Raw genomic sequence first — 13,528 nt, 5'->3', positions numbered from 1 at the left:
CTACATCTTTGATGCTGCAATTTTGCTTCTGGGGATTTCAATGAACAATTTAAGGGTACGTGTCATGATTAAGTTACACAGATACTTATATCTCTTTTGTATCTGTGAAAATTTAGAAAAATCTCCAACAGTGATTAAAAGAGTATCGTAAGGCATATATGCACATGGCAGAATATCATCACAGCCTTTAAAACAATGATGTAGACCTACAATTATAGTCATGGAAGAATGTTCACTGCACATTAAAACCAAAAACAGTTACAAAATAATAGTGTGATCTCATTTTGTATAAAAACACATATAAATAATATACATACATTCATTTTACATACTCATGGACCACATTAATGATGTTTCAGTCAAGAATGGACCACATGTATAACAGACAGTCCCATTAGATTATAACACTGTATTTTTACTATATTTTTCCTATATTTAGATACACAAATACCATTATGTTACAATTCCTTACAGTACTCAATAGAGTAACACGCTATAGAGGTTTGCAGCCTGGGACCGATAGGCTATACCATATAGCTAGATTTATAGTAAGCTGTACTATCTAGATTTATGTAAGTATACTCTACGACGTTCACACAATGATGAACTCACCTAATGAAACAATTGTTAGAGTGCACCCCTATAATTAAGCAACAAATGAGTGTATTTGTAACAAAGTATAGCACATGTGAAAACTTTTTTTTTTTTTAAGTTAAAAGCCACCTAAGAGCACAGATTCAAGTTGCTCTGAATATACACTCCCCAAAATATTTTTAAAAATCTATGGCAGAGTTCTGGAACTAAAGAGTTATTTTTTCCTTAATTTTTACTTACAGTTACTAATTTATCTATAAGATTCATGAATTATTTATAAGTTTAAAACAAAAAAATAAGAAAAAATTCAAATAGCACAAGACTTTAAGAAATGAGTACTCTTTCACTCAAGATAATCCAGTTACCTAGAGGAGCAGAATCGATTTTTTTCCAAGGGTTGAGGTATGTTTTTTTTTCTTTCCAGTCAGAATATTCCTGACAGCTGTCACTGGGTTGGTCCCATGGCAATTCTAAAAACAAAGCAAGTCTCAGTTTTTTTTAATGTTCAGATTTCAAGGAAAAATAGTAATATAAATCCACGAAAAGTTTCCTTTGAATTAATTCAATATGGTTTTCAAACTAAGAATCCCAACTTGGCCACTGCACTCCAGTCTGGGCGACAGAGCAACACTCTGTCTCAAAAAAAAAAAAAAAAAAAAAAAAGAATCCCAACTTAGAAACTTTAGAGGCCCTTCAAAGATAGATGAATCAGAGCAGGCATGATAGCTCAGCCCTGTAATCACAGCACTTTGGGAGGCTGAGGCAGAAGGATTGCTTGAGCCCAGGAGTTTGAGACCAGCCTGGGAAACATAGTGAGACCCTATCTCTACAAAAAATAAATAAAATTAGCTGGTCGTGGTGGTGTGCATCTGTAGTCTTGGCTCCTGAGGAGGCTAAAGTGACAGGATCACTTGAACCTGAGAGGTCAAGGCTGCAGTGAGCCAAGATCACACCACTGCACTGCAGCCTGGGCGACAGAGCAAGGCTTTGTCTCAAAAAATAAAATAGTAAAAGAAAACAGATGAATCACTTCTTGCCCTAGACTTGTTTTCAAAAATGGTTACGTGATTCATAGGAGAGATAAGTGTTGTGAAATTTCGTAACTATGCATGCCTCATCTTAAAAAATCTTTGAGATTATAAGTAAGTTACTATTTGCAATGTAATAAATATTTGTGTCCCCCTCAAAAGTCATGCTGAAATCCTAACTCACAATGCAATGGCATTTGGAGGTGGGGCCTTTGAGAGGTAATTAGGTCCTGGGGATGGGACCCCTCAAAAAATGGTATTAGTGCTCTTATTAAGACTTTATTAGTGTCTAATAAGGGCTCGTGTGCCCGGCCAATATTGTGCCTTCATAGGGCACTAATTACGTAATCCCAGCACTTTGGAAGGCCAAGGTAGGCAGATTACTTGAGCCCAGGAATTCAAGACCAGCCTGGGTACCATGGCAAGACCGTCTAAAACAAAAACAAAAAACAAAAAAACACAAAAAATAAGCCAGGCATGGTGGTGCACGCCTGTAGTCCCAGATACTGAGGGGAACTGAGGTGGGAGGATCGCTTGAGCCTGGGAGGTCAAGGCTGCAGGGAGCCTTGAATTGTGCCACTGCACTCCAGCCTGGACCCTGTCTCAAAACAAAAAACACAAAAAACAAAACAAAACAAAAAACAGACACAATGTCTCACAACATCTGGTCATTTTAAAAAAACAAAAAAACAAAAAATAGCACTTTGGGAGGCTGAGGTGGGTGGATCACTTGAGATCAGGAGTTTGAGACCAGCCTGGCCAACACGGTGAAACCTTGTCTCTAGTCAAAATACAAAAATCAGCTGGGGTTGATGATGCGTGCCGGTAATCCCAGTTACTCAGGAGGCTGGGATAGATAGGAGAACTGCTAGAACCTAGGAGGCAGAGGTTGCAGTGAGCTGAGATCGCACCACTGCACTCCAGCCTGGGTGAGAGAGCAAGACTCTGGTCTTTAAAACAAACAAACAAACAAAAAAAAACGCAATAGGACCTGCTTCTGCTCTCTTGGCTGTCCACCATGAGAGAGCACAGGAATACAGCCATCTGCAAATCAGGAAGAGGGCCCTCACTGAAACATGACCAGGTTGGCACTCCTAATATCATACTTTCAGCTTCCAGAACTGTGAGAAATAAATTTGTTGTTTATAAGCTATGCAGTCTATGATACTTTGTTACAGCAACCTAAACTGATCAAGAGACTATTAAAATACTACTATAGAAGCTGGGTGCCATGGCTCATGCCTTTAATCCTAACAGTTTGGAGGCCAAGACAGAAGGTTTGCTTGAGACCAGGTGTTTAACACCAGCCTGGACAACACAGCAAGACCCCATCTCTACAATACATTTTTAAAACTTAGCCAGATGTCTTGTGGCAAGCACCACTGGTCCTAGCTACTTGGAAGAGTGAGGCCAGAGGATTGCTTGAGCCTAGAAGTCTGAGGCTGCAGTGAGCTATAATAGCTCACTGTACTCCGGTTTGGACAGCAGAATGAGACCCTGTCTCTTAAAAAAGAAAACAAAAACTATTATATAAATATGAATTCCTTGGTTTATTTCATTTATTTCAGTATAACTAATCTGACTTTTTATAGGAATTTTACCATGATTAAAGAGCTCTTACCTCCAGCGAGCATTGCAGTAAGTACTATTCCACAAGACCAAACATCAACCGGTTCTGCATGAAATTCTCTTCTCTTCAGAAGTTCTGGAGCAACGTATGGTAAAGTACCACACATCTTGTTCAACAAACGCTCACGATTATTATACCGAAATACTGTTGCCAAGCCAAAGTCTGAGATTTTGAGGTTATCTAAACCAAAAGAAAAAAAGACGGCACTGAATAAAAATGTTTTGCAAACAGATATACTTACAGGAATTAAGTTTTATTGAAAAAAAAAATCACTGGTGTTACTTAAGGTTTGTAGAACTTCTCTTAAAATAAGCAAAATAGACCAAATTAAAAATATATATATATCATCATCTATGCTAAAAGTAGAAAGAGGCCTCATCTCTTCTATTAACTTAAAAGAAGTATAACCAACATGCAAAGCAGTCTGGACCAGATTAAAGCAAGAGGCTGGAGTCAGAAGGTGCTGCCCTTCAGGAAAAGAGCACTCTAAACCTGAGCTGAAAGCAAAGCAAGGCCCTTCATCAGGCAGGGTGGAAGGCAGGAAGGAAACATCAGTAATATGCTAGGCACAACTTTCTCAGCAGCAAACAAACCCAGCTGGCAGAAGAAAATATGTGAAGACAAACCAAAATTGAACAAACCACAATAATTTTTTTCTTTTTCAAAGTACGGAGTCTGAGAAAAAGAGGAAAAATTCTGTACAAAAAAAAATTCAGAAGACCAAACATACACCCTAACTTCCCATCTTCAACACACAAAAACTGCAGGCAGTACTTAACTTATATTTAGTGAATATCTACTATAACTTAGTGACAGACACTATGCCAGCCAATGCAGGTAGCAGATAAATCAGTGAAGACTGACAATAGAAGACTGTTACGAAAGTTATAAAAATATAGAGCACTACAAGATCTTACAGCAAAGGAATCTAACCCAGTCTTAAGAGTCAGAAAAGGCCTTCTATTATCAGAGGGCAATCTGGCAAAACATACTAAAATGTGAAACATTCACTCTTTGAACTAGCAATTCCCACTTCTATATCCATAGAAATAATCCTGCAAATTCACAAACATAATATCCATAGCAATATTATTTGTAAATAAATGTCCATCAATAAATGATTAAATCTTACAATACGTTTGCACAATGGGAAATGTGGAGGTAGGTTTTGAAAAAAATCAACAAGGTATATCTATACATACTGACACGAAATAGTGTGTAAGTGGGACAAAAAGGCTAACGGCATAAAAAATATTATAGCATGACCCAATTTTTATATTGGCCCTTTACACAAATTGATAAAAGTCATCACTGTCCTACTTTATTTTTTAAGTCAGAAGCAACTTAAATGTCTCAAAACAGGGGACTGATTCTTTAAAAATCAAGTACATTCACACAATATGTAAACCAATGAAATGTTTACCTCCATCTGACTGTGGAGGTAGCTACTGTGACTATCCTTTTTTTTTTTTTGAGAAAGGGTCTCACTCTGCTGTTCAGGCTAGAACAGCAGTGTGTAGCAGTGTGATCATGGCTTACTGCAGCCTTGCCCTCCTAGGTTGAAGTGATCAATCCTCCTGCTGCAGCCTCCCAAGTAGCTAGGACTCCAGGTGTACACCACCATGCCTAATTTTTAAAAAAATTTTTCATAAAGACAGGGTCTACGTTGCCCAGGTTGGTCTCAAACTTCTAGGATCAAGTAATCTTCCCACGCCAGCCTCCCAAAGTGTTGGGATTACCGGCATGAGCAACTGCACCCAGTTATCTTTTTAATAGTTAAATATGACACTATCTGGACAAACCACCAAGATTGAGTTCCAAATTACTTATGAGTAGTAATCACTTAAAATACTAATGGATGACTAAAATATTTTCTGGACTTCGTTTTGTTATATCTGCAACGTAATACTGAGCTATGTTAGAGAACTGCACATAATAAAATTTAAATTTAGGAATATATTTAGCTCTTAGAAAAAGAAAGGAACAATATATTTGTGATGAAATAAACAGGAGGGCATTAAATACTGGTAACATTTTATTTCCTTTTTAAAAAGACTCCTAAATATTAAACAGAAACAAAGAATTGTATCTTGTATATTATACAAGATATAAATAATAATAGTGTAATAAACACCCACTTACTTTAGAAAAACAATGTTCTATTTCCTTCGAAATCTGTAAATACTTCCTTAAATACATGCCCTCCCTTACCTTCTTAGAGGTAACCACCATTCTGAATTTGGTTTTATTACAACACCCTTGCTTTTCTACGTGTTTTTTTCCTCCATGTTTACATCCTCAAACAATATACTAGGTTTTACATATTTTTGAACTGTGTATAAATAGAATCAGACTATATGAATTCTTTTGCAACTGCCTCTTTTTGCTCTACATCATTATATACCTGAAATTCATCCATGTCACTGCTTATAGATATAAGGCATCCATTTCATAATTTATTGTTGATAGGCATTTGGGTTATTTAGTTTTCTGCTATATTAAAAACATCGCCACTGTGAGCATCCTTATATACAAATAATGTTGTCTTTTTAAACCAGGTGGGTTGATACATACCTATTTACATTTCATTATAATATTATACATAAGAATTTTTGTGTATCTGAATTTTTAAAGTTTTAAATAAAGATTTTTGTTATAGAAACTCAATGTAAAGGGATAAAAAGTAAAATCCATATGCACATAAGAAAATAGCATGTATAGGTTGGGTGCGGTGGCTCACACCTATAATCCCAGAACTCTGGGAGGCCAAGGGAGGCGGATCACTTGAGGCCAGGAGCTCGAGACCAGCCCGGCCAACATGACAAAACCCCGTCTCTACTAAAAATATAAAAATTAGCCAGGTGTGGTGGCTCAGGCTTGTAATCCCAGCTACTCAGGGGCCTAAGTCATGAGAATCACCTGAACTGGGGAGGCAGCGGTTACAGTGAGCCGAGATCATGTCTCTGCACTCCAGCCTGGGCAACAGAGCAAGACTGTGTTTCAAAAAAAAGAAAACCAACCATTTGTTAAGCACTATTCTAATACTAAGAATAAAACATCAAACCAGACAAAAACTGCCTCATACAGCTGACATTTCTTTTTTGATTCTGACCCTATAAGCTAAAGCTTTCGCTATGCAGCCTTCTCAATTTGATGACATCCAGAAAATATAACTAAATTTCTTATCTATTTATCCAAGTCATACATAAAAAAAGAGTGAACAGGACAAGACTAAGGTCCAGGGTGTTCCACAGGAACTTCTCTTTATTAATGCATTAAAGAATTATTTTAAACTATTCTTGGCCAGGCATGGTGGCTCATGTCTATAATCCCAACACTTTGGGAGGCTAAGGCCAGTAAACTGCTTGAGTCCAGGAGCTCAAGACTAGCCTGAGCAACAAAAGAAAACTCCATCTCTACAAAAAATTAAACATTAGTCAGGCATGGTGGCACCTGCCTGTAGCTGGTCCTAGCTACTCAGGAAGCTGAGGTGGTAGGATCGCTTCAGCCTAGGAGGTCAAGGCTGCAGGAAGCCCTGATAATACAGTGTACTCCAGACTGGGCGACAGAGGGAGATCCTGTATCCACAAAAAAAAAAAAAAAATTATTCTTATACATATAGTGAGCTAGGCTTGCACCTAGGTCAGGTTTCTCTACCTGATCCGCAATTGTATTGCATGAGACTTGTGATTTCCAAATATACTAAGTCTCCAAAATTTCCTTGATTTTTCAGATTTTGTCTTGAAATTCCAGTAATGCAAAAGACTTGATTTTGCCTTGTATGGCTATATTAAAATAACTTAGGTACCAGTGATAAAATGCTAAACTTACCCCTTTCATCCAACAGAAGATTTTCTGGTTTAATATCCCTGTGAGTTATTCCAATACCATGCAGATAAACCTAAGAGGGATGCAGAGGGAAACACACTAGAATTTGGTAATGTAATGTATTCATACTAATTTTAGGCAAAAGGGACATGGACAACTATACCTACCACTCCTGCCATGAGTTGATAGAAGAACCTCTGAGCATCTTGTTCAGGCATGCCTATATCTGGCTCTAAAACAAATATGAAAGTAAGTTTATTGACTAAAAATAATCAGGTAGCAACCACATAGCTTCTTAATTTGAAGCTTAGACATTTACAAATGTAAATGCAAACAGAAGCAAATGCCAACAAAAGATTCAGGAGTCCACTAACACATAGAGGGCTTAACTCACATTTACCTCTGTTAGATGGCAAAAGTAGTATTACAGAAAAATTATAAAGAGAAAAACCAATATCCTCAAGAATGTAAGCCATGCTTTGAAAGCCCCTGCTTCCTCTTATACTAACCCTGATTCAGTAACCTTCAAATTCTCCCCTATTTCTTCTAAATGCTATGCTAATTATTTTTCTCATTCCTGAAATATAATGCCAAAGGGGAAGTCTAGGCAAATCTAAGCCAATTTCACTAAATATTTTAGAGATTATACTTCTTTTATTATTTAACTTTTTTTAGAGATAGGGTCTTGCTCTTTCACCCAGGCTGGAGTGCCCTGGCGTGAGATCATAACTCACTGTAACCTGGAACTCTTGAGCTCAAGCAATTCTCCTGCCTCCTGAGTAGCTAGGATTACAGGCATGTACCACCACACCTGGCTCAAATTTAAACTTCATATAGTCTCACAGTACAAAACCACGAATGCCTGTGAGGTCCTTCATGAAACACAGTTTCATTATGAAAATTATTTTATCAGTTATCTTTTTACATTTTGATCTCTCTCATTAACTCCATTTCTTTTACCCTCAACTCTCTCCTGAGTCACACTGGAGATCCTAGTACCTCTTTATCAGTTTTTAACTGTTAATACAATAGCTTTACATTATAAATTTACATCCAGATTTATTTTATGTACTTCTCAGTGTTCTGAAATATCGGTCCTTTGATTCTACATAGAATGTTTAAGTATTAACAGCAAACATAGAATTTACTTAATATACAAAAAGCAATCCTAGAAAATTCTCAATTATTTCATGTAAACCAAGAGGAAACAGCATGCTATTTTAGATGTGTAAATGTATACAATGATTTCATATAACTAGAATGTCTACAAAGAAAAAATTGTGTAGGTAATACATTGCATTTAGGATACACTGCATTTATGATGTACCATAAAACTACATTTTGTCACTCTTAAAGTCTGTTAGACACCAATCTTAAATCAAAATCACTTATATAACTTGGGAAAGAAGTTTTCTTTCATTGACTTTATATATGCTTTTATGTATTAATACCAGTAGGAAAAATTTTTTAAAGATAATTTATTCCAATTTCACTGTTGCATGAGCAATTTTGAAAGGACAACGACCAAATAGCATGCCCAAGATTAAAAAACAAATTTAAAAACTTGTTTAAAATAATTATCTTAAATTTCTTCCATACCTATTCTGTCAAAAAGCTCTCCTCCACTACAGTACTCCAGAAATAAATATTGGATATTGCCTTCTCTCCTGTGACCATAGAATTTTACTACATTTTCATGATTTAGCATTTTATTGATACAGATCTCTTTCTTAATATTTTCTGGACAGTCCACGGCACGCTTCATATCTACAATCTTCACTGCGACTGCTTCTTCAGTTACTCTATTCACAGCAAGTTGAACTCTAAAAAGGAAAAAAGTTTTAACATTACAGAATTCCATTTCTTCTAAAACTTCCAAAGATTAAACATGACGCATCCAAAACTATTTTACCTTTATTACTTTTTCCACAAAGGGGAAACCAAGGAAGTGGTTTCTGCTATGTTCTCAACAGACACTACTCCTTTCTAAAATGTGAAACACAATAGCTAACCCTCCAAACACGTCATTATGCTGTCACACAAGTCATTTAATAAACGCTTCATAAAACAGACTGAGGTAATTCTAAGCCACATCACATATATACATGTTCTACTCACATACTTTTAAGAGCATTAATCCCATATTATATGTGCTTGTGTAACTGACTGTCCTAAGCTCCTATGGGGTAGATACTATTATTGCCACCCTAACGGTGGTGAAGGAGAGGTACACAATGACATTAGGAAGCTTGCCTAAGATCACTAAACAATGACCAGCATGTGACAGAGCAAGGATCTGAAACCAGGAAATCTCCAGAGTCTCCTCATTTGCTCATTAATCACGATGCTTAAACCCTGAGAAGCAATGTGTGAGCACGAAAACAGTAACTTCGTGTCCTTTCCAGCTCTTTACAAAGAAAACTTTTTTTTTAAAAGGGAAGGAAAAAAATATTAATCCTAGCAAAAGACTGTGTAACTTCAGTTGCCAAAAATCTTGGATCTCAAACATCTACTCTCTAAATCACCAGAGTATGAGACTCCAAAACAATGAATATGCACTCAGAAAACGAAGGCAAGGTTAAAAGAACTCACTCTCCATAGGCACCTTCTCCCAGGGTCTGCACCAAGTCCCAGTCTTCCACAAAGGGCACTGCCATGACTCCGCCGGGCACCTCGGCTGTAAAAGGCAGGAATCCAGAAAAGATGGAGAGCGAGTGTAAGATCACCTGTGAAACCACTGCGCCTCGCCTCTCCCCAGGATTCCCCACGAAAAATAACAGCTCTTGCCTTCCCCTTATATCTCATCCACATTTATCCAAGTCTTTCAACCACGAACAACTATTCTAAACTTGGCCATTTAGTCGTGTAAATCACAATCGCCATTCCCACGCACACCGAAGGTTGAAATTCTGCCCTCCTCAGGCCTCAGAGGAAATGAATCGTTGTGGTGAACAGGTGGGAGACAAATGCTTTCCGGTGAACGACTGGGGAAGGAGGAGGGAGAGGTGGGGCTCTGGGGAAGAAAGGAAGGGGATAGAAGGAGCGGAACCGGGCAGAAGACGCCTGCGGCAGCGCCTCCTCCCAATTGCTCAGTTCCAATTCCCATCCCCATCCACACCCCCACCCGTCCCAGAGGCCGGGGCGGGGCCAAACTGCCCCGAGAGGCGGAAGGAAGGGCTGGGACCCTTCCTTGGGGTTCTTAGCTAGCAGCGTGTTAGTCCCTCCTGCCCCCCCTCTACAACGGGAATCTCCTGGTACCATTCCTCCACCCTCCGAAAGCGCCCCTCCGCAGGAGTCTCTCCAATCCCCTGCGCTAGTCAATGCTAACTTTCTCCCACCGTGCCCTCCCTCACTAATCTAGACCCCGTACTCCTTCTTTAGAAGCCTTTCCTACTCTACCGGCCGCCCCTACTCACCGGACTGTCCTTTGCCCACCACTGCAGGAATCCAAATGCAGCGCTTTTCCCGCCAAAACTTGCTGGCGTCACGCTGCCGCAAACTCGCGCACCCGTGCCGTAAAGCAAGGCAGCGCGCGTTCCCGGGTCCTGCCTCTCTGAATGTCGGCGGCTCCGAAAGACTGACGCCGAGAGGTTGCCGCTCCCGCCCAGTTGCTTTACAGTCGGGGAGAGATTCTGGCTGAATAGGTTTAAGGACGACGGACTGCATCGGTGCGAATTGAGCTCTGGGCCCAAATATGAAGTGGCATGCGGTGTGAGGCTCGGCTGGGCGGTGCTCGAGCGCCTCTGGGTGAAGCCCAGGCCTCCATGCCGCAGGGTCGCGCGACCGTCCGCGCTGCGCTTCCAGGCGGTCTGCGGGCTTAGCTCCTGGCCGCTCTGGGCCTGAAAAGCTGCACTACCACCTGCGTGAGGCCACCGGACAGCACTGTGAGGATCACAGTCAGTGCTGCAGAGTGCTTTGTAAACTTCAGAGTGCTGTGCCCGTGGTGCTGGAGCCGAGAAACTAGCAGCAGCTGCAGCTGAGCGCTGGCTGAAGAAATGAGAGGAACTCCGTTTTGGGAGCGAGAGGCATCGAAAGGACTGGCCGCGCAGTCAAGTGTGTGTGGCGGGGGAAACTTCCCGGAGAAAGAAAGCAGTTTATTTTGGAGCTTGAAGTAACCAGTTTTGCATTTTTTCTGTGAACCACCTCCAAAGCAATGCTTTAGTTCAGCCCAATCTTTTTGCAGGAAGACCATCTGCTTAGCTTAGTTCTACAAACGTTTTCATTTTTAATGTGCAAAAAACAGGCGAGGAGAGCCAAAATAAATTTTACAATGCAAATTTAAAAGCCGCGAACGTCATTTAAATAGAAAAGTAAATCCGAGGAAAGAGACTCGAGAACAAAATAGGAAAAATTGAAATAAGTATTCTCTGACAGTAAACTAGACTGGAACTCAAGGATAGGCAGGATCATCTCCATTACATTCTCCAGCACTGGCCGGGCGCAGTGGCTCCTGCCTATAATTCCAGCACTTTGGGAAGGCAAGGCAGGAGAATGGCTTGAAGCCAGGAGTCCAGGACCAGCCTGGGGAACATAGGGAGACCCCATCTCTACAAATAAATTTTAGGAATTAGTTGGGCTTGGTGGTGTGTCCCTGTAGCCCTAGCTACTTGGGAGGTAGGCCTCTGCCTAGGGGCAGAGCAATCGTTTGAGTCCAGGAGTTAGAGATGAGTGAGCTATGATAGCACTACTGCACTCCAGCCTGGGCAACAGCATGATTCCGTAGGAAAAAAAAAAAAAAAAAAATATATATATATATATATTTTTTTAAATATATATTTTATGTATTTTTTTCTTAGTCCTTAAGACGGCCGCATACAAATACTAAGCATAACTAGCTATTATGATAATAGTAACAAAGTAAAACAAGTATAAAATGTAACTCAAGGCCGGCCCGGTAGCTCAGGCCTGTAATCCCAACACTTTGGGAAGCTGAGGCGGGTGGATCACCTGAGGTCAGTAGTTCAAAACCAGTCTGACCAACATGGTGAAACCCCTGTCTCTACTAAAAATATAAAAATTAGCCAGGCGTGATGGCGAGTGCCTGTAATCCCAGCTACCCAGGAGGCTGAGGCTGCAGTGAGCCGAGATTGCGCCACTGCACTCCAGCCTGGGTGACAGAGCAAGACTCCCTCTCAACAATCAACAACAAAAACACACTTTTTTTTAAAGAAGCAAAGTCAGGAACAAAAATCAAGGAAAAAGCTCTCAGAATGCTTATGTGTATAGTTTTGAATCATGACATCACAGATTAGACTTTATGTAATCTTTTTACAGTTTGTTGTTTTTGGAGACAGGGTGTGTTGCTCTGTCACCCAGGCTGGAGTGCAACTGGGCAGTCTTAGCTCACTGCAGCCTGGAACTCCTGGGCTCAAGTGATCCTCCGACCACAGCATCCCAAGTCGCTGGGATTACAGAAGTGAGCCACAGGGCCTGGTATAAAAATAAAAGCAAGTTTTTAGATCATTTATCCCATTTTCTCTTGTTTCCTCACTGTGTGCTGAAAACAAAGAGTATGAAGAAGAGGAAGACCTGCAAATTTTCTGTGTCTGATGGAGTCTTTTTAGCCTGAAAAAAAATAAGATACACAGACTCCAGCAGAATACCAGTGAAAGACAGAATACATGGAAATAGCCTCTATTCTCTTCTGAAAGCTTACTAAAATATTTTAATAGTAAAGGATACCAATATTTAAAAGAACCCATAAGAACAGGGTATGAGTCACATTTTGGAAAGTAGAAAGCCTTTAGATGAAAGGTAATGAAGATGAATCTCAAAGCTAGCAATGGAAAGCAGAATTAACATCACAGAACTCTCAAAAAGCTCAAGTTGAACTGGTGACACCAGGTAACTGAAAATGGAGGTAAAAATGGGACTAAAAGGGGTAGGTTTAAAGGCTACATAAAAAGCAAATAGATCCCTGTATCCCTTCCCTTTCTCTGTAACCAAGGAACTGTCCCTCCCCAAAGCTCGTATAAGATTTAAGCGGGAGGCCGGGCACGGTGGCTTAAGCCTGTAATCCCAGCACTTTGGGAGGCCGAGACGGGCGGATCACTAGGTCAGGAGATCGAGACCATCCTGGCTAACACGGTGAAACCCCGTCTCTACTAAAAAATACAAAAAACTAGCCAGGCGAGGTGGTGGGCGCCTGTAGTCCCAGCTACTCGGGAGGCTGAGGCAGGAGAATGGTGTAAACCCGAGAGGCAGAGCTTGCAGTGAGCTGAGATCCGGCCACTGCACTCCAGCCTGGGTAACAGAGCCAGACGCCGTCTCAAAAAAAAAAAAAAGAAAAAAGAGATTTAAGCGGGTAAATGCATAGTATGTGAACTGAAGACCATTAGGCACAGTTAAAAGCTTGGGCACCTTACTGAAAACGGAGGGTTTAAGTTTTATCCACTGAAGGTTGAGCCTGTTAAAACTTCTTTCCCTGCTCTACTCCCAGAAAGCTGAC

General features: G+C 40.2%; 1 protein-coding gene across 6 annotated transcripts in view; it reads right to left on the bottom strand.

The window, feature by feature from the left end:
- CHEK1 (checkpoint kinase 1) overlaps positions 1–11,644 on the bottom strand; it is a 33,512-nt gene extending 21,868 nt beyond the window's left edge. The window contains exons 1-7 of one of the 6 annotated variants that reach the window (XM_033206286.1): positions 10,497–11,644; positions 9,673–9,757; positions 8,680–8,903; positions 7,248–7,312; positions 7,084–7,153; positions 3,244–3,432; positions 960–1,064 (exon numbers count right to left, since the gene is read on the bottom strand). In XM_033206286.1, coding sequence (XP_033062177.1) covers positions 960–1,064; positions 3,244–3,432; positions 7,084–7,153; positions 7,248–7,312; positions 8,680–8,903; positions 9,673–9,757; positions 10,497–10,746 — 988 coding nt within the window. In that variant the 5' untranslated portion in view covers positions 10,747–11,644. Of the gene's footprint in view, positions 1–959; positions 1,065–3,243; positions 3,433–7,083; positions 7,154–7,247; positions 7,313–8,679; positions 8,904–9,672; positions 9,758–9,867; positions 10,287–10,496 lie in introns of those variants that run through there. The other 5 variants (XM_033206289.1, XM_033206287.1, XM_033206290.1 and 2 more) reach the window with 5 other exon arrangements.
- Between the last annotated feature and the right edge of the window lie 1,884 nt (positions 11,645–13,528).

The sequence above is a fragment of the Trachypithecus francoisi genome, unplaced genomic scaffold (genome assembly GCF_009764315.1).
Source record: "Trachypithecus francoisi isolate TF-2019V2 unplaced genomic scaffold, Tfra_2.0 Lachesis_group8, whole genome shotgun sequence".
NCBI lineage: Eukaryota > Metazoa > Chordata > Mammalia > Primates > Cercopithecidae > Trachypithecus > Trachypithecus francoisi.
Note: the sequence above shows the minus strand (reverse complement) of the source record. Positions and strands in the feature narration are given on the sequence as shown.